At 40.6% G+C, this 22,528-nt stretch overlaps 2 protein-coding genes across 5 annotated transcripts in view; one reads left to right on the top strand and one right to left on the bottom strand.

Annotated features, from left to right (window-relative positions):
• RPL9 (ribosomal protein L9) overlaps nt 1–22,528 on the bottom strand; it is a 457,174-nt gene that overhangs the window by 64,529 nt on the left and 370,117 nt on the right. The window lies entirely within an intron of this gene.
• Nucleotides 5,769–22,528, top strand: part of KLHL5 (kelch like family member 5) — a 97,870-nt gene continuing 81,110 nt past the window's right edge. The window contains exons 1-2 of one of the 4 annotated variants that reach the window (XM_049631941.1): nt 10,692–10,774; nt 15,663–15,760. In XM_049631941.1, coding sequence (XP_049487898.1) covers nt 15,711–15,760 — 50 coding nt within the window. In that variant the 5' untranslated portion in view covers nt 10,692–10,774; nt 15,663–15,710. The other 3 variants (XM_049631944.1, XM_049631943.1, XM_049631942.1) reach the window with 3 other exon arrangements.

The following is a 22,528-nucleotide window of genomic DNA, read 5'->3' on the forward strand; positions in this document are numbered from 1 at the left end:
AATAGATACTAACAAACTAAAAAGCCTGGTCATCTTTTTAACAATGCAAATATCCAACCCTCTAGTAAATTGTTAGAGAGTTGATAGCAATGGTAATGGACCACAGCTCCATAATTTCGTCTTACAATTTCCCAAGCACCTTCACAGATATTGGATTATAAAGGGAGAGTCTAGTAACATGAATACAAATCTGGTATTATCTATCCATTGTGGGCTTCTCCCTCCTATCTTGATGAAGGAGTAAGAAATTAAATCTAAAATCTAAACTCTAAATCTAAAACACAAGAGGTTGTTGCTACTACATTAGTGTTTAACTTTCCTAAGTCTTATACTTCATATCATAGACTCAGGTTCTCAAATTACTTTAATGTGTCTATGCATCTAATCAAGACTGAAAGCCTTAATTAATAATTGTACATTGTGTGCTACATAAAAATTTTTTAAATGACGGAATCCTTTATTTGTAGGAGCTGCTCTACCCAAGGAAGCAAGAACAATACACTTTTTTAAAAATAATAAATAACAGCCTAAAAAGGATGGTTTGGATAAACTTCTATGTAGTCATCTATTGTTATGTGAGATATACACTTGTATACACTTTATATGAGCAATATATTTTCTATTTCTTTTCTCACTGAAATTATCTCAATCCCTTCATTATATTGCATAGAGAGATCTTTTGGGGTCAACAAAAAGGATAGCAATGATCAATGACATTTATTGAACATTTATTATGTGCTCCTGCACAGTATTGACGTTTTATATGGATTATTTTATTCAGTCCCCCAGCACCTCTCTGAGGAAGTTACTATTGTTATTCTAATTTTACAAGCAAAGAATATTAGGTATTGAAAAGTCAAGAAAGTGCTCAAAGTCACATTGTTAACAAAAAGTAAAGCTGGGCTTCAAATCCACAGAGTCTGACTGCAGACTTAAGGCTCTCAACCACTGTGCTGTCCTCACCCTGCCCTCAGACTGTGTGAGAACATTTGTCAAGAATGGTCACTTACATAATAATAATAATGATAATAATAGTAATAACAACAACAACAAACTCAAACATAGCCCTTATTGTGTACCAGACACTGCTCTAACCCAGGGGTTCTCACGGGTAGCACTACCGACATTTTGGGCTGGGTAATTCTTAGTAGGGAGCTGTCCTCCTGTTCACTGTAGGACGTTTAGTAGCAGATGCCAGTAGCAACTCCCTAGCCCAGTTTTAACAACAACAAGACAATGTCTCCAGACATTACCAGCTGTTTCTGCAGGGGCAAAATAGCTTCCACTTGAGAACCATTGCTCCTAACGCTTCACTTACATTAAGTCATTTAATCCTCCTTACAACCCTATGAAATAGTTACTATCATTATTTTCATTTTACTCGCTTCATACTAGTTCTATTCCGGGTAATCTAATCATCCAGAAGGTGAGTTTAAAAGACAATTCATAATCTGGATCAGCCTAATTACTTCTAATTGTGTTGCCTGCAGACAAACTACTTTAGCAACACGGCAATGCTTGGATTAACACATTTTGTTGGAGGAGATAATTTCTTATTAATGAAGTCTGCCTGAGTATGGAGAGGGTTTTAGGAAGTTCCAATGTCCTCAATTCATTTTGTGGTCCATTTTACAAATATCTACTGAAAACCTACACAATGCCAGGCAGTGTTCTGAACCCTGGAGATGAAGTAGCAAATGAAGCAAAGTCTCTACGCTCACATTCTAGAAGAAGTGTACATTCCAGTGACAGACAGTAATCAAATAATGACAAGAGTTTATTTTCAGATAATGTTAAATGTTCTGGAAAAATAAGGCAAAGTATGATCTTCTAACAGAGAGTTGGGCAAGGCACATGCTGCTTTAAATAAGAATGTTAAAGATGGTCATGTATGATCCATTTATGTGACACGAGGGAGAAAGCAAAGCTACAGGGACAGAAAATGCATCAGTGGTTGCCAGAGGCTGGAAATGGAGGGAGGGTTGACTACAAAGCTGCCTGAGGGAATTTTGAGGGTGAGGGAAATGTTCCATATATAGATTATATCTTGATGTTAAGATATATACTGGCTATACAACTGCATGCATGATTCAGAACTCTAGAACTGTACATAACAGGAGTGGATTTTACTATATGTAAATTATAACCCGATAAATGTTTTCTCTCTCTTTCTCTACTGATGGGGTTCAGAAAGGTTACCCCAAAATATGCCACTTTGGTATACTGATTATTTTCAATTAAAATTACTTAAGACACAGTGCAAGAAGGACACTCTGACCCTCCTTTGCCTCGCTGAGAGCACGAAATAAATTCCTCACATGAAGAGTACATTTCTTGCACCTAGAGGGTAGAAGGCATCCTTATTGCCAGAGATGGAGAATTCAGGGCCAAGAAGACTGTACGAATAAACCTTGTTATTTATTTATCAATTTGCTATCCCAACCCCCTTGTTAAATCTTCACAAATAATGGTTTCTTTGTATGAAAGGTATAAAAGCGGCCTGCTTTGGTTACATCTTTGAGCCTCATATTTCTATGACCTCTTGTATATATGAAATTAAATTTTTTTCCCTATTAATCTGTCTTGTGTCAATTTAATTATTAGAGCAGCCAAAGAATCCAGGAGGGAAAAAAAGGAAAAGTTTTCCTCCCCGCCACTCCACACAGGCTTTTTGCTGTTTTAGAAATGGAGATTACTGAGAAAGGGACTGGAAGACTGGGCCAGAGCTGGAACTAAATTGAAAAGAAATTCAGAGAGAGCCTTAGCTGAGGCAGGAGGAGACCAGAGCAGAGCCTCATCCCTGCCTGCCTTCGGTGGCTGTGGTGAGACTGTTGCAAAGAAACCCAGGGCATGAGGCCACACAGGAGGTCACGTCTTCAGCAGCCAGTTCAGCCAGGTCAACCTGGAAAGTACACCCAGCCCCTCAGAGAACCAGAGAAGGTGCTCAGCATTGCTCAGACTACAGGCTATGGTTCACTAAACCGCCTTCTCTTTGTTCACCTCCCCGCTGGGGAATATTTGGTTTGATCTGCCACCACTGTGTTTAGAAAGCTGGAGACTGGGTAGAGTTCACCCGAGGCCTTCACGCACAGGCCTCCTCAGAAGTGTCTGGCCTTCTCACACTCAGCCCATACATGGCTGCTTTGCCTACACCGTTCCCACTCCCAATCACCTGTGGCAGGGAAAAGAGTCTGTGTTCACTAACAAAACCTGCTGCCCTGAGATACCAGCCTATGCCGGAAAAAACATGGTGGGGCCACTTTCCTTAAAAGGCCCATGAGGCAGGCTTGTCTGTCCCCACCAGTATGCTCAGAGAGGGCAAGCAAGAAGGGAAAACCACCCTGGAATGGATCCCTATAACCGCTGCAGTTTTTTGGCCTCCAGGAACAGTTTCTGGCAACTAATTTTGACATTGAAATGGACTCTCTTGTTAATTACACGAATAAAGAGACAGAAAAGCACAAATCGAAACATTCTTCATGATGCTAGAATACAAACAATCTTTGATTCTCTAGGAAATAGAGTGAAATCAATTGTTCAGAGTCTGAAAGTATTAGGTCCAATAGGTTCAGCCTGAGGTAAAAAGAACTGGGTGTAACGAGAGGGCATTTCAATGTCAAATTATGAATGCATTTTATTCTTTTCCTCTCCATCCACCAAGACAATCAAGAAATAGTATTACTTAGATTCAGAAGAGCCCTCTGCCTCTTCCGACCATTAACTCAAATGTCTTCGAATCTATATAATGCATGCCTCCTTCTTTTCACCCATTCTTTTCCAGTCTCAAGTCAGCTGCTTGTTACTCAGCCAGAATCTTTCCCTGAGAATTCTGTGCTAAGTATAGTCACTGAATATAGAATGCAAGTGTGAACACAGAGGCATGTGTGCTTTTTAAAAAGATGAACAAAATGGAGGAGGAAGAGGAAGCATAATGATTGATAAGGACTTTTCAGTTTACATATCTGTCTGATTCATCTTTGTTCTCTCCCCCATAACAAGTAACACAGCGTCTCCTCTGCTGTGGGCCTCTTCATAGCTGGTGAGCATTGCTGAAATGAATATTCTATAAGCAAACCATCAGCACGGTGATGTGGTTATGAACTTAGGATCTGAGAACATTAAAATGGAAGCCAGATTGAGTGCTTCTTGTCTGTTAGTGAATCAGGAAGTAATGTATCAAGTATGAAGATACATCCTGGAATATTTTTTAACTCATAAGAAATCAACATCAATTTGTCACCTTGCAACTGTGATTTTTTTTTTTAAATAAAACAAGTATATTGAAATACTGAAATAATTATTTTAGTGGGTAAAAATAAATATAAGAACTATGTGTGCATTCCCTTGCCTTGTAAGTTTATGGAATCCTAAATTAAGGCCCTTCTAAAGTTTCATGAAACTGCTGGTAATGCTATAAGTAATGTTAAAAATTAGAGGAAAGGTCTTGTTTGTGTATGTTCTAGAGCTCCAAGGAAACATTGGCCTTACTCTAATAAGTTGTTATTTCTCAAGGCTTCATAGACAAGTGGTAGTTTTTCATTCATTCATTCAACAAATCACTATGGCCTGCAATTATGGACTTTTAGCTAGTCAGGGAGATAGACAAGTTAGCCAATGTTCACAGCCCATCAAGTAACTGCTACACTAGAGGGCACAGTAGAGGTTTGGAAGGGGAGAAAAATATACCACCCCCAAATACACCCCTTTGGCATAAGGATTAATTTTCGCTGATTATTTTTAAGAAGCACAGACACAGGAAAAGTTCTGAAAACCAAGTAGAAGTCACCCTTTTGTAAGAAACATTTACATTCATAAGACAAATCTCCATTTTTAAGGGCGTCTCCTCTGTACCAGGAAGAGGAAGATGACTAAATCTCTAGAAACTCTTATATATGGAGAAGGCAACTGACTTAAATCTGCACAACCATACCCTTGTTTAGTGTGCTTTGCCTGGTAACCTCCCATAACTGCCCTCCTCCCCACCCCAACATCTTTTGTCTTTAGCTGGAGATGATATTTAAGGTGGTGGCTTGGGTTATTTGGGGGAGTTATCCAGTTTTCCTGGGTATTTCCCATGTATTCAGAAGGTATATATATTACTAAACTTTTGTTTTTCTCCTATTAATCTGTCTTTTATTAGAGAGTGTCTCAGCCAAGAACCTTAGAAGGGTAGAGGGAAAATTACTTTTCCTCCCCTGCAGTATTACGTGTTTTCAGAGGAAGAACACACTCAGCCTGGAGGCATCAGGATAAAGAGGTGACCCTTGAGTTGAGTCTTAAGGGAGTTAGGCAAGCAGGAATTGGAAAGGCAGGGAAGTCCAGATGGAGGAAACATATTTAAAGACATAATTGTGGGAGAAATGATACATGCTGGACACTGCAATGGGCATAGGCCTGGGGAGACAAGGGTTAAATTATGAAGGATGTTACAAACATGCAAAGATATTTGACCTTTACCTCAAAGACAATGAAAGGTCACTAAACTGTTTTAAGTAGGATACCAGGGAATGAACAGAATCAGGTTTGTGTTTTAGGTTGAGAGGACTGGCAGGAAGTGTTTAAAGTTGTTTTACAAAAACCTTTTTTTCCAGTCAGAGAATGTGGCCTGATTGATTGTAGGAGGGCTACTTACGTATGGGTGGATGGAAATATGTGCATGAGAGAATGCACATTCCTTCCCCATGTCCCCAGCACTGTGTGAGCAGTTCTGGGGAATGGAGGGAGGTGGCCTGACAGGGGGCTGGAGTGACCTTCCCTCTGTGTGTAAGAAGAGTCCCACCTGAAGAAGGAGCTTATAGGTGGTGTCAGCCCCCAAGTTTTGTGATTGAACTGGGACCATGCTGTATCCTTCTGAGCCACAGGTAGGAATTGAACAGTATAAGTGAGGCTTTTAGCCTTGGCTATAATTGGGACAGGCTTGATGGCTCCCATGCAAAAGACAGAAAAGTGACCTACCATGTGGAGAAAGAAAGGGAGCCAAGAGGGGAGGAAACTACAGAGATTGTCTGCAAATTTACACCTGCCTTTTGGGAACAGATGTTCTTAGAAGAATGCAAACTGTGAACGAGTCACTTGATAATGAGTGGAGTTATATATGTTGTTTACATTTTCCATAACAATTTCATTTTTATTCTCCTTTAGGTTTTAGTAAAGTTCATTGTGAAAATTCTAGATGGGTTTGGTTGTGGTAAAAGAAGCCAAGGAAGCTTTTTTCCCCCCTTTTCTTTCTTTTGTTCCCTGCCCCCGCCTTTTTTGAATTTAAACCAAGTTAAAAGGGGATTAAATTACTCTGGGAAATCAAGAGAAATCAGAGTAAAAATTTGAGGTGAACTTCAAGAGGACAAAGTTTGAGTTGGGTTTACTTGGCCACCTGTCTCTGTCAACATGGAGATTCTCCTTCCAGGGGTATGATCTGCTTCTGCCTTTTGAAGCTCTGTATTTTGGGCACCTGGGTGGCTCAGCCATTAAGCATCTGACTTGGGCTCAGTTCATGATCTCACAGTTTGCAAGTTCAAGTCCCACATCGGAGGAGCATGAGACCCACTTTGGGTGAGCCCCACTTCTCTCCCTCTCTCCCTCTCTCTCTCTCTGCCCCTTGCTCATTTGCGGCCTCTCTATCTCCCAAAAATAATAATAATGATAATAATAATAATAAAGCTCCGTATTTTGCTCCGGTCATGATCTTGAAGTTCATGAGTTTGAGCCTCGCATCAGGCTCAGTGCTGGCAGACCCTACTTGGGATTCTCTGTCCCCCTGTCTCTCTTTGCCCCTCCCTTCTCTCAAAATAAATAACTTAAAAAAATAAATAAGCTCTGTATTTTAATAGGAGGCTGTTTCATGCCAAAACATGGATAGCAGCAGTACTGCTGAAAAAATTCTAAATCCTCTAAAAGACATCCCATTACCAGGATCCAGATTTTGAACACAGATACTGTATATAATGATATTTAAGACTTTAATCCCCCCACCCACTCACCCAAACTGGTAATCAGGGCAGAGAATGAAAAGTCACATCATTTCTTTATTAAAAGTGTCTACACACTAGGATAAGTTCTGTTTGCTATCAGTACTAAACTTTTATTTTAAAGTTTTTATTTATTTTGAGAGAGAGAGAGAGAAAGCTCAAGTAGGGAAGGGGCAGAGAAAGAAGAGAGAGGGAGAATCCCAAGCAGGCCCTGTACCATCAGCTCAGAGCTGACGCAAGGCTCCAACTCACGAATGGAACTGTGAGATCATGATCTGAGCTGAAGTCAGACCCTTAACCGACTCAGGCACCCAAATGTCCCTATCAGTACTATGCTTTAACCAAATTAAGACAGTGTTAACTTCACCATCATGATTATCAATTAAAATTATTACAGCACTGACAAAGGAATATTAATACCATCTATCAAGTTATCATTAATCAAATTTTAGGTCTAATTATTCCACTTCTAATCAGTGCTATATTATTTAATCTCACGGAAAAATATTAAGACTTTGACAGGATTTATTAATCCATCATTATTCTCTGATACCATAGACCCATTTATGGGCCATGCTGTAAAATCTCAGCATAAGTTCTTAGCTGTGAATGCTTTTTCAAACCCTGTTCCTTAGTATATTGCCAGAATAGGAGATTAAAAACAGCTATTTCAAATACTAATTTTAACTAGGGTGATACTTATTTATTTTAGACCTTATTAATACATCTAAGTCCTATGAGTCAGTTGTAAGGCAAATTGCATGAAAGTCCTTTGACCGTTACAAAAAGGAATACACACTATCTTTCTCACCTGAAGTCATTCATTCATTCAAAAATATTTACTGAGGAGTAACAGCTATCTGCTAATTGAACAAACCCAGAATAAATGAATAGATATTAATGAAAAAAAAATTGCTGAGTATCTACTATGTGACAGACTCCATAAGAGACACTGGAGATGTACATTGAACCAAACAGACAAGATTCTGTTCTCACAGAGTTCACATTCTAGTGGGAATAGAGATGTATGTCATGTGTACTAAGTGGTGAGAAATGAGGAGCTAGAGAGAGGGGGGAGGCACAGTTTGCAGGTTTACATAGGGTAGTCAGGAAAAGTGACATGAAGGAAAAGGGAGACAGTCACATGATTAGCTAAAAGCCATCCAGACAAAGGGACATGTAAAAGCTTCACTGGCAAGTGCTTGATGTGTTGGCAGAAGAGGAGTCCAGTGTGGGGAACAGCCTGAGAACAAGCAAGGTAGGAGCTGAGGCCAGCAGCACGGTGAGAAACCATGAGGAATGTTTTATTTAATTTGCTTTTACTGGAGTGGTAGAGCAGATAAACTGAAAATACAGGTGAGTAAATCAAAGAGAATAGATTTTGAGATGAAAAAATATATTTGACATGAAAAAAAGGAAAGGATTTATGGGAATTCCTATGTCTTAAATTAGGATTAATTTTTACCGCAATTGCAATGTGATTTGATTGCAATGCTTTTCTAGTCTTTCTCACTATAAACCCAAATGAGAAAGACTGAATTAAAATTCCAAAACTGAACAACAAATGAGAGGGGGAAAAAAAACTATGAGAAGAATGTCATTTGCTGTTACTTGCACAAATGTTAACACTGAAAAAAAATCAAATGGGGGCTGAAAAATAGTACCAAATCCTGTTGGTAAAAATTCAGGCCAAAAGTTTACACCACTTGTGTACTTAAAAACAATGCTACTTGGGTGCCTGGGTGGCTCAGTTGGTTGAGCATCCAACTCTTGATCTTGGCTCAGGTCATGATCCCAGGGTTATGGGATGGAGTTCAGCATCCATCTTGGTTATGGGTGTGGAGCCTGCTTAAGATTCTCTCTTTCCCTCTCGGTCTATCCCTCTCCCCTGCTCGCTCATGCGTGCATGCGTGCGCACCTTCTCTCTCTCTCAAATAAAACAAACACAATACTACTGAAATAATTTTTGTTTGTGCATGTGGGTATGGTTGCAAAGGGATGGGAAGGGGTGGAAGTCACAAACACATGGCTCTGATAAAAAAAAAAAAAAAAAATATATATATATATATATATATATATATATCCTGAGATTTGTGATTGGAGCCCTCACTGGTAGCTTTTGTGATGTACCTTTCCTGACTGTAACAGTTTTAAATAGGCCCATCCGCTTCCTTTTGAACTAACAGTCCATGTCAATGCTTCATTGTTTTACACTATGGTGCTTTTCCTTAACCATTTCCCCAAGAGGGAGGGTACAAAATAAATCAGCCAGCCATCCCAGGCGCTATCATCTTAGGGCTATGTTGTCCTGCTAATGATTTGATCCATCAGTTTTCTGGGCCACTTGCTTGCACCGGATTTTTATTGTGGAGATATACTGAAGACCTCCTAAGGAAATGTCATTTTGTGGGGGAGAAATAACACATGAACGCATTCAGTCCTCAGGACGGCATATAGCTAGCTCAAAGTAGCAAACACTGAATCTGCAAATAATGAACATGTGCATTACTTTGAGAACTAAAAGCAGGTGAGCATTTCTTTTACACGTCACTCTTGAGACAAAAGAAGAAAACTCCCTCCCTCCTTTATTCCCCTAAGAACTCCACGGAGAACAGAGACCTTAGCTGTTTTGTCCGACTGATTATGAGCTGATATATGCAAAGTCCTTTAGATTTGTGTTTGGCATATAGGCGCCGAATAAATTAGTTCTTGGTATTCTCATCACGTAGCGTATAGTTGTTGCATAACATACGTTGCCTACAGGTATGAATAAAAAACCTACTTTTGTTGAATTCCTATTATCCCACCATTGGGAAACAAGGATTACGGTGACAGAGTTGAGGATCATAATTGCTGTGCCACAAACCCACTGCCTGGGGCACAATAATTATCAGGTTGTTGCAAAGGGAAGAGTTACAGGACATGGAGACGAGAGGCGACTCTTGGTGAGTTCCCCCAAAACTCTAGGACAATACAGTCCTGTTCTCCAAGGAATCAAAATCCACAGGCCCGCTCTCTTCTTGCTCTGAAGAGGGGCCTCTTCCTAAACTTCCAGCCCCAGGAATTCCCCTCATCCCAGCTTCAAGGGGCGGGAACAACCGGAATTTTTTGTCAGGTCCGTCGCGCCCCGCCCACTCCCCCAGAGCCCCGCCCAGCCCGGCGTCCCTCCTCCGCCCCTTCCCCCATCGCTCCCCTCCCCCAAGAGCTCCGGTCGCCAGAGCCCGCGCCTCGCCCTTCCTTCGCATCCTCTTCGGTCTCCCTCTCCCTCTCCCTCCACCTCCTCCCACCTCCTCCCTCCTCGGCCCAAGCCGTCCGCGCGCGCCGCGCTGGGGGTGGAGGGAAAGAGAAACCGCCAAGCCCGCGGCGGCGGCGGCGGCGGCAGCGGCGGCTGTCCCCCAGGGCTCGCGGCCCCGCGCGGAGGGGGCGGGGCCTGGCGGCAGGGGGCGGGGCTGGCAGCCGCTCGCGGCGTGCCAGGTCTGACGGGCGAGCCGGTCCGACCCCCGCCCGCTCGCCCGCTCGCCCGCTCGCCCGTCCGCTCGCTCGCCCGCCCCCTCCAGGGCTGCCCGACGAGTTCGTGCCTCCTCGGCCTAGCGCAGCCTGACGGAGGGGGAGTGGCCGGCTCCGGGCCGGCCGGCACCGGGGGTGAGGCTGCCGGGGAGGGGTTGGGGACGCCCGTGGGGCCGAGCATCCCTTTCCCCGGCCCGCTGCCCCCCGCCCCCCGCCTGCCCCCCGCCCCCCGCCTGCCCCCTGCCTCACTCCTGGCTGCCTCGCCCCGCCGTGACCCCCGGCCGCCTCCGGAGCCCGACGCGGTAAGTGCTCCTTCCTGCTCGGCGTCGGGGAGGGGGCCGTGGCGGGCTGTTTGCGCATGGAGGCCCCTTCCCCGCCCCCACGCGACGCTCCCTCCGGGCCGTGGTGGCCGGGGTCCCGCGGGGCCCTCCGGGGCACCTCCGAGCGGAGGGGTGGGCCGAGCGGGGCCCTGCCCCAGCCGCGCCCGGGGCTCGAACCCCGGCCCGGCCTCCCCGCCGCGCAGCCGGGGGCCCGGAGCTGCGTGTGGGCCGCGCTCTGACTTGGGCGAAGTTCTGCACGCGGTGGTGCGGCCGGCCCGCCGGCCAAGGCAGGACTGCGCGGCTTCTTCCCGGCACTCTTCCACTAATAAAACCAACTGGAAACCATTTCGGATTTTTTTTTTTTTTCACTGTTATCCGCAGGCTATCACAATCTCAGTTTTCATTTTAAGTAATTGCCTCATCCCGGAGCGTGGAGAATCAGAAAGGGACTTTATTTCAGTAAAAGCTGGCGTGCCTCCTGGAAACTCCGTCGGGCATTTCAGTGACATACTCGGGGATCCAAAGCTGACGAGGAAAAAAGTTTGCGGTAGCAGAGAGTAAAGCCTTACTGCCGCCTTTACTAAAGTCCCATTTGATTAAAAAAAAAAAAAAAAAAACATTTTGGAATAGTTGATGTATTCACAAAATTCACAAGGTACAAGAGGGATCTGTACAAATTCTCTCCCCGCCCCCTCCCCCCGCCCCGCTGCCCACCAATTTTACCAGTTTCTAATTTGTCCTTTCAGAGACAGTGTATATGCAAAGACACTGAAGTGAAACGGTTGTATATTAAGTGCCTAGCAGTTACTGGTACCCAATAAATGGTAATTCTCCTTCCGTTTAGAAAACAGTTTAATGAGTCGTTTTGATTATTAGACCGCTAAAAGAGCAATAGTAACTCTTTTTTCAGGTTTTAAGCATTTGCGGATTTGCCTGTATAGTGAATGTGTATGTTCTATTGGTTTGTCATCACTATGAATACTTTTACACAAAGGTGAATACACTGATGTTTTCAGGTAATGGGGCAGGTAGGGAAAAATCAACATGAAACTAGTAAGACAGGACTTAATATGTGCAATATAGAGTTCCAAAAATGATTTGAAGCCCCTTAGTCTCCATGTGGTACAAAAGGATAAAACAAAACTAAATGAGAAAATTGAGGCAGAGCAAGAAAAATAATACCAAGTCAAGGAAAAAGATAATACCAAGTGCATACTGTAAGATCCTGTACTAAAAGTGAGTCACAGTTTTGGCTCTGGGCTTCATAGCAGCTAGCAAAAAAAAAAGGCGGGGGGAGGGGGACAGTAAGTTTCAGTGTGTTTCTAATTACAAGATAAAAACAGATCAGTTCTGCCTAAGCAGGATATTTTCTGGTGATGAGGCCTCAGAAGAAACATTCTCTCATGGGCCCTAATAAAAAGGGAGATGGCATGGTAAGGTTGGTAGCATCTTTAAAATATTCCTACGCAAAATAATGAATCTTAGTGTTCTTCAATGAAGGACAGTAATAAAACTCTAAAGATAAGTTCCCTAAAGGCTTAACTTGAACCATTCATAACACTTAGAATTACCTAGAACAGTATTTCCCAAGCTGTTCCAGGAAATGAGAAATCAGTAGTTTATTTCTTTGAAATAAGAGTCTGAAGTCAAATAACTTTGAAATCGCTGGGTTAGTCAAATTTCAACAGTTTTTTACTCAACTTCTTGGCTAATGTTAAAGATAACCCTTTTAAAGGGGAATATATTTTGTGACCTTTTCCAAATTCATTTGACTGTTGAGAACCACTGAACCGATAGAAATGGACAGACAGGCAATTCTTCAGGAGTATTTCTTAAAACAGAGGTTTTATAAAAATTGGGAGAGCAAAGAGTTTGAGGTCAGCCAATTTGGTAAGAACCAAAGTGAAGATCATCTAAAAGCATTTTTTTTAAGTCAGCATTTTATTTTTTTTTCTTTTTTAATTTTTTTTTTCAACGTTTATTTATTTTTGAGACAGAGACAGAGCATGAGCAGGGGAGGGTCAGAGAGAGAGGGAGACACAGAATCTGAAACGGGCTCCAGGCTCTGAGCTGTCAGCACAGAGCCTGACGCGGGGCTCAAACTCATGGACCGCGAGATCATGACCTGAGCAGAAGTCGGCCGCTTAACTGACTGAGCCACCCAGGCGCCCCAGTCAGCATTTTAAATATACTGTATTTCAAAGGAAAAGTCTAATTCCCCCTAAATTCTTTCATAGTGCCTCATAGTTCTGCAAGTAATGATCTCTAGGAGTTCTTCCTGTCCTGTGCCTCAGGATACTGAATTAGACTAGGTTCAGGCAAGTAGAATTGCTTAAAGAATGACTTTAATTATTCTTGGCTGTAAATATGCCATTGACATTTTTTTAAAATCACAAACACTTTTGATACTGTTAATTTAGTATCAAATCTTGGAATTTTACAGCTGTAAGATACCTTAGGAAGCTTGGTACCTAGTGAAAAGAGCAAGGGATTTGAAGCCAGAAAGTCTGGGATTTTGCCACTAAAGTGTTAGGTTATTCCCAGCAAGTTTATGAACCTCCCTGACTCTTTTCCCTTGTTTGTAAAATTAGAATGATGACAGCACACAGTTCATTCAATAGATGTTGAGGGTCTCATAGGTAATGTAATAGAAAAACAGCTTTAAGGGTACAAATAAAATAATGTATCAAGAATCCTTTACTGGCTAAATTTTTTCCATTCCTGAGTTCAGGTGGCAAGAGTTTGAAAGGCAAGGAGTATCACCTCATCTAAATGTATCTGGTTCCTGAATTTCAGATAGCAGGTAGTGAGGGTTTAGAGAATGAGGGATTGGTCCAAAAATGTATCTGACTTCATTCAGTTCCTGTGTTTGGATTTTGAGAGTTTGGATAATGAGGTACACTTCTATAAGAAAGTATTCTATAAATGATGCAATGCTATACAAAATGTTACTATTCTGAAGACAGATTGAAGGCTGGAGCTATTCATTGCTTTCATTCCACTTTTGAGAGAGGTGTCTGGTGAATATATCAAAAGACCCTCACATCTTCCTGGTTTAGAAAAAGGTTTGTTTCTTAGTCACAGGGCATATCCAATTAGGGTCAGCAGAACTCTGTTACAGGTGGTCATTTGGAGCCCTAGTTTATCAGAGGCTCCATCCCAACACATGCTTCCACAATTTTAGGGCAGGGAAAAGGAGGTGATGAATTGCACATTGGCTCTTGAAGGCTTCTACCTGGAAGTGACACATATAACTTCTGCTGCCATTTTATTGGCCCAACAAGTCATGTGGCTACACCCAACTTCAAGGAGGTTGAGAAATGCAATTCTATCATGTGCCCAGCAGGAGGAGAACTGGAATATTCTGCAGACAGTCTTAATGACTACGCTATGCAGGCTTTATAGTCCCATGAGTTAACATAAAATCCAGAGAAATGAAATCCAAAATATGCTTTTCAGCATTTAGAGCATAGAAAACAGCATTTTTTTTTTTTTTGGTGTGGGTAAAAGCATGTGTGTTTAATCATAGAATTATGCTAATGAGAATTGCAAAGAATATTTTTTATTAATTGGAAATGAAATGCTTTTGAAAAACTCCATAATTAGACATACTATTTTGACCAAGTAGATTCATTCTTTTTAAATTATATGTTCATTCAAAAAATATTTAAATGTGTTAAATGTGGTGTGTATAAGGCACTATGTTAGCTCCTATGAGAATAAAAAGATGAATGGGAAATTTACAATCCCAAATAAAATAGTATTGATTGAGTTCTCTCTCTCCTTCTCATCAATAGATTCATCAGTAGACTCTTTCCATATGATAAAACCTGATTCTGTATACTTTGCCCCAACCACTGTTTTTGGTTTTAGGGAATTTTTGGTGACAAAATAGCTTGAGCAAAAACAGTGTTTTGTTAAAAGAAGGATATAGCTTTATGTCACAGAGTCCAAGAGCAGGGAGTGCAGCAGTCTCAGAGGCAACTGACATCAACAACAGCAAGTTAGGAGCTGGGGCTGTTTCGCCTCCAGGTCTCCAGGATACCTTGCTAGTGTCTCTGCACATATACTTCATTCCTCGTTCTGTTGACTGGTTTTCTTTATTTTGCTTTTGAATACTGGGTGTTTTAACCTAAGAATTCACACACTGAAAGGAGACTAACTAGAGCCCTTAGCAAGTCTAGAAGAACTAAATATTTTTCTAAGTGCCACATGTTGGTTAATTCTCAAGTTAACCACTCTCAGAGTTTGGAAATAATGGAGTTGGCCCTAAAGTATAACAAGTTAGGGTATTTGGCAACCTGTAATAGAGGAGACAGATCTGAATAGTTTGGGATTAAAGAAAGCTGTAATGCCATTGAAAATTCTGCTATACAATTAACAATCAGCTTACAGATTCCACTGGGACAGGCTGATTAGGATAATCAGGTTAAGAAGATAGAGGTGGAGCTGACTTGTAGCAACACTATTCCCTCCCTGAACTACTGGTAAACCATCTCCTTTGTTATCCTTCCCTCCACCCCTTCTCCCTCTCCCAAGTTACAGATTACCAAATTGCCTAACTCTTAAAGTCCCCTGCCTTTGATGCTGATCCAGGGCTCCCTGGCTTCTCCCCATGGCTAATAATGCAGAAGGAAGGGTGCATTTGATATACTGCCTTACTCTGCTCTTTTCTTCAGTTGGTCTAGACACTCTATCTGGACATTTTACGCTTTAACATGCTATTGCCATATCCACCAATTTTGCCTATTTTTTATTCTTAATAAATTTCCATTCTTTTTCTGTGTATACAGTTAGCCTTTCAGCAAAGTTTCCTTGCATTCTTTACCTATGCAATATCTCCTTTCTTTCTGGTTGCAAATATCCATAGCTTCACCTCAGCAGATGGCTGAAGGAATGGACTATGGGGAGGTAGGATATGTTACCTGGAAGATGGGCTCCCCAGAAAAGGAATAACAACAAAGAAAGGTGAGTACAAGCTGTGTATTTTATTTGTCAGGGATATATGTTAGTCTAAAGGAACAGACAGAGGGGAGGAGCTGGGGTACCAATTGTAAAACATCTGCAGTGTCATTCTGAGACGTCCTTTTACTGCCGTGCAAATGTATGGGTCTTTTTAGGTTCAGCTGAACAGTCAGAAATCTACCATAGGTGTGTTTACTTAGAAGGACATCAGACAGGAACCACAGCTTTCAAGCAAGACAGCATCCAGTGTTCCTCACCCGTGGTTGTGATCCTCACAGCAGTCCATGTAAGCAGTTCCCGTAGCCATCTGGGAGTCCCTGCTCCAAGTGAAAGCTGAAGGAGAGAAAGCTCACAACAGGTGGACGTAGGTGGCTGCCTTGGTTTTAAACATCTCGGGTCTCACAGGAAACGATGTGCCACACCACTCCATAGACTTAGTTTCCAGGGTCCCCATGAGGGATACGCCAATTATAAGAGCTGTCACACTCAGGAAGGTCAAAGCTATGGCTACCTGTGAGGTATTTATAGTTTATTTGTAGTTCCTCTGAGTTCAGGTGCAAATTTACTCATCATTTTTACTATAAGCAGTGTTGCCTAGTGACATAGTTGGCATACCTGTGTTTATCAGATCACCAGGGAACAGAGCTAAGAGAGTTAACTGAAGGCTAAATGGAGAAGGGAAAAAAATTTAACTCCACTCACACTTGTATTATCTGCAGTATCTTCCATAGTCCTTTTCATTTGGGAAATATTGCAATAATACTCATTTTGCTTCCTTTGATGTAGTGTGTTTTAGCTCTTATGACAGAAAAAGTGTGAAATAGGAAGAGAGGTTGAGAGGAAGGTAAGGCTGGAAAGGTAGCAAGAACTACTAGATTGTTAGAAACTGGTTTCCATTGTAAAGATCTTGGATTTTATTGTTCATGTAGGTGATCGAGAACAAGTTTTAAGTAAAAGTAAGATGATCAAGAATTAGATTTTGGGAGGTTACTTTGGCTATAGTATGGAAAGTAGATGAGGAGATTTAGACTTGAGTCTGGTTGGTTCACTTTTACTTAATATATACCTGTCTTTGGGGCAATATTTCTCTGATAAGTAGAAAGAAGAAATACCCAATTCTCCTGCTCCATAGTCGTTTAGAATTGGTGGACAGATTCAGCATGGTGCTTTGGAAGGGCCTGAACCAATTTGTCCTACCCCCCTGCCCCACAGAGATGGGGAGTTGGGGAGGACTGTTCTGAACTGCCTCCTAACAATGTTGTTAAGAATAATTCTAGCCTCCACTGGTCTCCACTGCTTGCCATTTGACTCACTTACATAACTCATTTTGCTTTTTGCTGGAACTGAATTACAGAATGAATGAATTAGAGAATAATAGAATGAATTGGTGGCTTCTTTTTAAGGTCTAGTTGTAGGGCAAGCCAGGGAGTTTCTTTATAATGGTGAACTGGTGTAACATTTGTATTGATTAACGATTTCTAATTACAAGCAGCTGAGAAACAGTGCTTCACGTTTTTCTCTGTTGCTTACATTGCCCTTTACTACCCTTTCCTTACCCAGCTTTCACTGTTCCAGCTAATATATCATCTATAAAATCTGATTGGTTCTGCAGCAGAATCAGCTGGATCTGTGATTGGCTCATTATGTATACACAGAACCCAGCCAATTTTGTTTTATTATATTTGTGTCTAGAGAGTACTGATTGATTACTTTATTTCCCTCCATCACCATAAAGCTACATAGAAGATAGAAATACTGAATTTGGTTCAGGTCAGTAAAAGACAAAATGATGGTTATCCAGATTATTACTTTTTATGGCACATAAGACAGTTGGGTGTCTCAGCACATGCCAACCATGAAGGATCAAGCCGGAGTTTATTGGTGGTTTGCCATTACCTTTATAGTATTATAGCTTTCATCCTTGTGCTGCAGCAAATATATACCTAAATTTATAAAATCCAAGAGTGAGTGGCAAGGAAATCTTTTCTACCTGTCATCAAGTTAAAGCGCTATTTAAAAAAAAATTTTTTTTTTAATGTTTTTGAGAGAGAGACAGAGACAGAGTGCAAGCAGGGAAGGGGCAGAGAGAGAGGGACAGAATCTGAGGTAGGCTCCAGGCTCTGAGCTGTCAGCACAGAGCCTGACTCGGGGCTCAAACTCTAAACTCATGAGAACCGTGAGATCATGACCTGAGGCAAAGTCAGACACCCAACCAACTGAGCCACTCAGATGCCCCTAAAGGACTGTTTTTTAAAAGAGAAAGAGTGAGCCGGGGAGGGGCAGAAAGCGAGGGAGACAGAGTATCCAAAGCAGGCTCTGTTGTGACAGCAGAGAGTCTGACATGGGGCTCAAATCACAAACCATGAGATCATGACCTGAGTCAAAGTTGGGTGCTTAACCAACTAAGCTCACCTTAAAGGGCTATTTTTAAAAGGAAATATTTTGCTACAATTATACTATGGTCTTCATAGTATCAACTGTGATAACTTTTATAGATGAGTACGGGGATAAAAACACCATATAATGTTAATTTAACTGATTTTTAAAATGTTGCTTGCTTTACTACCAGTTATTAGTACCAATAAGCAGTTGAAAGATTAAAAGGTACTTTTGATATATATTAATGTGGGTCAACATATTGTCCTATAAGAATTTGTGACAGAAACTGGGAAGGAGTCGAGTGGGGAGAAATCTGGGAGGCTCTTGTGCTTCAGGAATTAAAGACCACTTTGGCATTTAATTGCAATTATGATAAACAGTATTTTGTTATATTAGAAGTGATACGTTCTTTAAGGACGGTTTGTTTTTTTTTCTCTTTTTGTGCCTTATTTGCTTTTAGTTTGGTCAGATCTTACTGGTAAAGAATTTAAGTCCACTCTACTACTCCTTGATATCTAACCTACAAATCAGCTATACTCTGAATCTGCTTCCTGATTTGGACAATGGGGGGAAATACCTACTCTGCCTTCTCACAAAGTAGTTATGAGTTCCAGATGAGAATATTTTATAAGCAAGCAGCAATGTGGCATATTTGAAAGTATCTGGTCTTTGTATTCACATTGAACCCTGCTACCCACATATCTTATAACCTCACTTGACTTCAGCGTCCTCATATGTAAGGGGAGAAAGGAATGACCTGTTTGCCAGAGTGTTTGAGACAACTAAAGCCCCATTCAATGTACGGTACTTCACATATCACGCACATTTACACACTCAGGAAATAGTAGCTGCTATTAGAAATCTAGATCCTTACTCAATACTTGCATATGTTACTTACCTAATCTGATTTAACTGAAACACACACATGTACACACACACAAAACTGAAAACCAAAGAGGTGATTTGCCTAAATTATACAGCTAGCTGGTGAGTGGCTTAGTTATTGACTCAGGCTTTCTGCTATATCACTTAGGCTTATCATTAATAAGTAATAATGTGGGAAAATAACAACAGAAGCACCCTCAACTAGCTGCCTCTGAACTGACTCATAGCTTTAACCTAATGCACCCTCTTCCCTCTGTCAATTGTACTTACTGATCCCCAGGGCCAATTAAACACTCTTGGCTAAATAGAATGCCCTGCAGTAGGGCACAACTCCGCACAACTCTGTGCTTACCTCTTGAGTTGGATACTCACCAAAAGTTGGTTGTGTTTATTCACAAACCCATTTTTAACAGTTATGCTTGTTTTAATAATTATGAAACATTTGTAAACATGTTAATTAATGAGGGTAAAGAAAAAAGTCATTCTTTGAAAATTAAGTTGAATGCTCTGGGAGATCTTAATATAAATGAGTTCTTAACAGATTGGCTATCAAATTTGACGAAGGCTGGAAAACTGTAAAATGACTGGGTAGGGGTGAGGGAGGGTGTGTGTGTCTGTTGGAGATCATCAAAGTCTAAAGCAGTGCCTGTCAAAGTTCATGGGCCAGCTAACTGGTTTTAGACTATTAGTAATTCTCAAGGAAATGAGCTCATACTGAAATGTAAATTAGACACATCACTAAGCACACTGTTTTGTTCAGCTGACATTTTTTTCATGGTAACACTTTCTGCTAGAAGGAAGTCCATTAATTTCATTATGGCAGAAGCTTTTTATCTCAAGGTGGACAGACCACTGGTCTAATAGATTCTGTATTTGTATTATTTTTGAAGTGCTTTTAAGTTCTCCATTTATAGAAATCATAAATGGAAATCATGGATGTTGGGTCATTGTGGGCATGGCTTATACAAGAAAGAGGACACAAACTCAGCAGGGGGCCCACATAAAATATATGCATTAACCCTATATGAAAAGATTTGTGAATGAATGTACATGTATGTGTTTCAGTTAAAATCTTTAAGGATATGTGAGTATAATTTTTACAGTTACTGACTTTTTCATTTAATGGACCAATTATGAGGTTTCATCTGACAAGGGGCTTTTAGAGAGGTCCAGCTAGATTGAAAATTTTGCTTTGACCTTAGTACCCTATGCCTGCCTCTATGTCTGTATCATGCTGTATGGAACTTTTAAAATTGAATGTCAGTTCTTGTATTTTAAGTGTCTCAAAAGCCATGGCTCTTTCTGTAACCTTAATAGAGTTTCCAGTCTAGGGAAGAAGTTATCTGAGCAAGTAGTTTGGGATAATGTATGATCATTTAGCAAGGAGACATAATTTAGTTTAAAGGTTAAAATTTACCTCACACATTTTTTTTCACTTTGATCTGATATGTGTCACACAGTGCTTTTAGGGTACACAAAGAAGTAAAATTTCTATATTAGATGGCTTTTACCATGAAGCACCTTCAGTTTTCCGTATATATCAGAGTTCTCAACTTCTGACCTTTCAGTCCACTGTGTAGTTTACAAAGCTAAATCTCTTGGTTTGTTACAGCTGAATTTAAATCCAATATTCATCTTTAATTTGTTGATTAAAGCAGAAATATTACCCAATTATTTTTAACAACGTGAAAGATTTAACACTGTACCAGAAACCTTATTTTGGATTTCGGGTTATATTCTAACGTTCTTCTTTTCATTACAAAAGAAATTTTGATGCCGTGTGTGTAACTAGTAGAAAGAATGAAAAGATAACAAGTGTTAACAGCCCAGGACCCCTCTATCCACACTCTAAATTTCTAATTTCCTAAATAGATTGATATTGAAGTATAAGCTGGATAAGACTCCAGACCCCTATTCCCAATACTTAATTAAAACCAAATTTATCTGAAGCTACACTCAATCCTCCTGAAGCTGTAGCCTTCTTACTTCCTTTTCTATGTCGATGTTACCCTACTTCTTCTTCCAGTCACCCAAGTTTGAAAATGCTATCATCTTTGACTGCTTCCTTTCCATTTGCCACAGAGCTTCTATGAGGCCTGTCTCTGTAATATCTTTAATGTCCATCCCCCTTTCAGATCTCCTTGCCTCCAGCCATGGTTAAGCTGTACCTCTTACCTTGAAGAGCTTTCTAACTGGTCTCTCTCCTGATGGTGCCTTCCCTCACAAATCCATTCTTCACTGTTGCCAATTTTTTTTGAAGCATACATCTAAATGGACTCAAGAACCTCATCCCCTCCCACATAAAGGACATACTTATTTCTTGATAATTCAGTAAGTGTTTCATTCAAAACCCTCTTCTGCTAGATTTTCAGATCTTTCCAATCAAGGTCTGGGTCATTAATTTATTCATTTATTCTTTGATTTAAATTTAGTAAATGTTTTAATGCCATGCACTGTACAAGTTGTTAGGGATATGGTGGTCCCTGCCCTGAAAGATTTTATTTTCTGTGTTCTTATCTTTAAGTTTTTTCTGCATATAGCACAGAGATGTGTTGAATTTACATAAGTAGGATTTTGTTTTTACATTTATAATAATGACTTTTTTATGGAGTTGGAGAAGAGGTACAGAATACCTGACATATTTCTGAAATTAAAGTTTAAATTTCACATCTTTTCTAATATGTGTAAATAATTAACTATTTTCTGCCATCATTTTTAAGTGTTAGTGGAATTATATTAGTTTTCAGATAATTAAGCCAAATTCTGATAAAAGACCTAATTTGACTAAGTTTAAAGTCTATCCTAGAACATCAAACTTTAAAGTGTTCTTTGAAATCATATATTGTAACTCTTTATAGTTGAGGGAAAACTTGGGAAGGTGAAATGCTGCTGGGCTAGTACAGTGAAATTAATTCCTGAAGTGTTTTATGCGATCTATATTACACACTTAAAACTATAGGAATAGATTTATTATAATTGATTGCTCATAGAGCAAAGCTGTTGTCTTAAAAACTATGTGAAGAGAGGTTTGTATAATAATGATTACCCATATAACTCGGTTACTCAATAGCTGTGATTTTTATTGAGTGAAGCCATGCCTTTAAAAGTCACACTGTTGGGGCGCCTGGGTGGCTCAGTCGGTTAAGCAGCCGACTTCGGCTCAGGTCATGATCTCGCGGTCCGTGAGTTCAAGCCCCGCATCGGGCTCTGTGCTGACAGCTCAGAGCCTGGAGCCTGTTTCAGATTCTGTGTCTCCCTCTCTCTGACCCTCCCCTGTTCATGCTCTGTCTCTCTCTGTCTCAAAAATAAACGTTAAAAAAAAAATTAAAAAAAAAAATAAATAAAAATAAAAGTCACACTGTTGAAGTGAGCTGGTCTGCAGTCTATCTTAATGGCATTTCAGTATTGCTATTATAATACTGAATAGAGTCATCTTTTGAATTCACAAACTAACATTTGAGCAGATTTGAAGCAGAAATTGCATGTGGATTTTTTAATTACATTTTG

The sequence above is a fragment of the Panthera uncia genome, chromosome B1 (genome assembly GCF_023721935.1).
Source record: "Panthera uncia isolate 11264 chromosome B1, Puncia_PCG_1.0, whole genome shotgun sequence".
Lineage (NCBI taxonomy): Eukaryota > Metazoa > Chordata > Mammalia > Carnivora > Felidae > Panthera > Panthera uncia.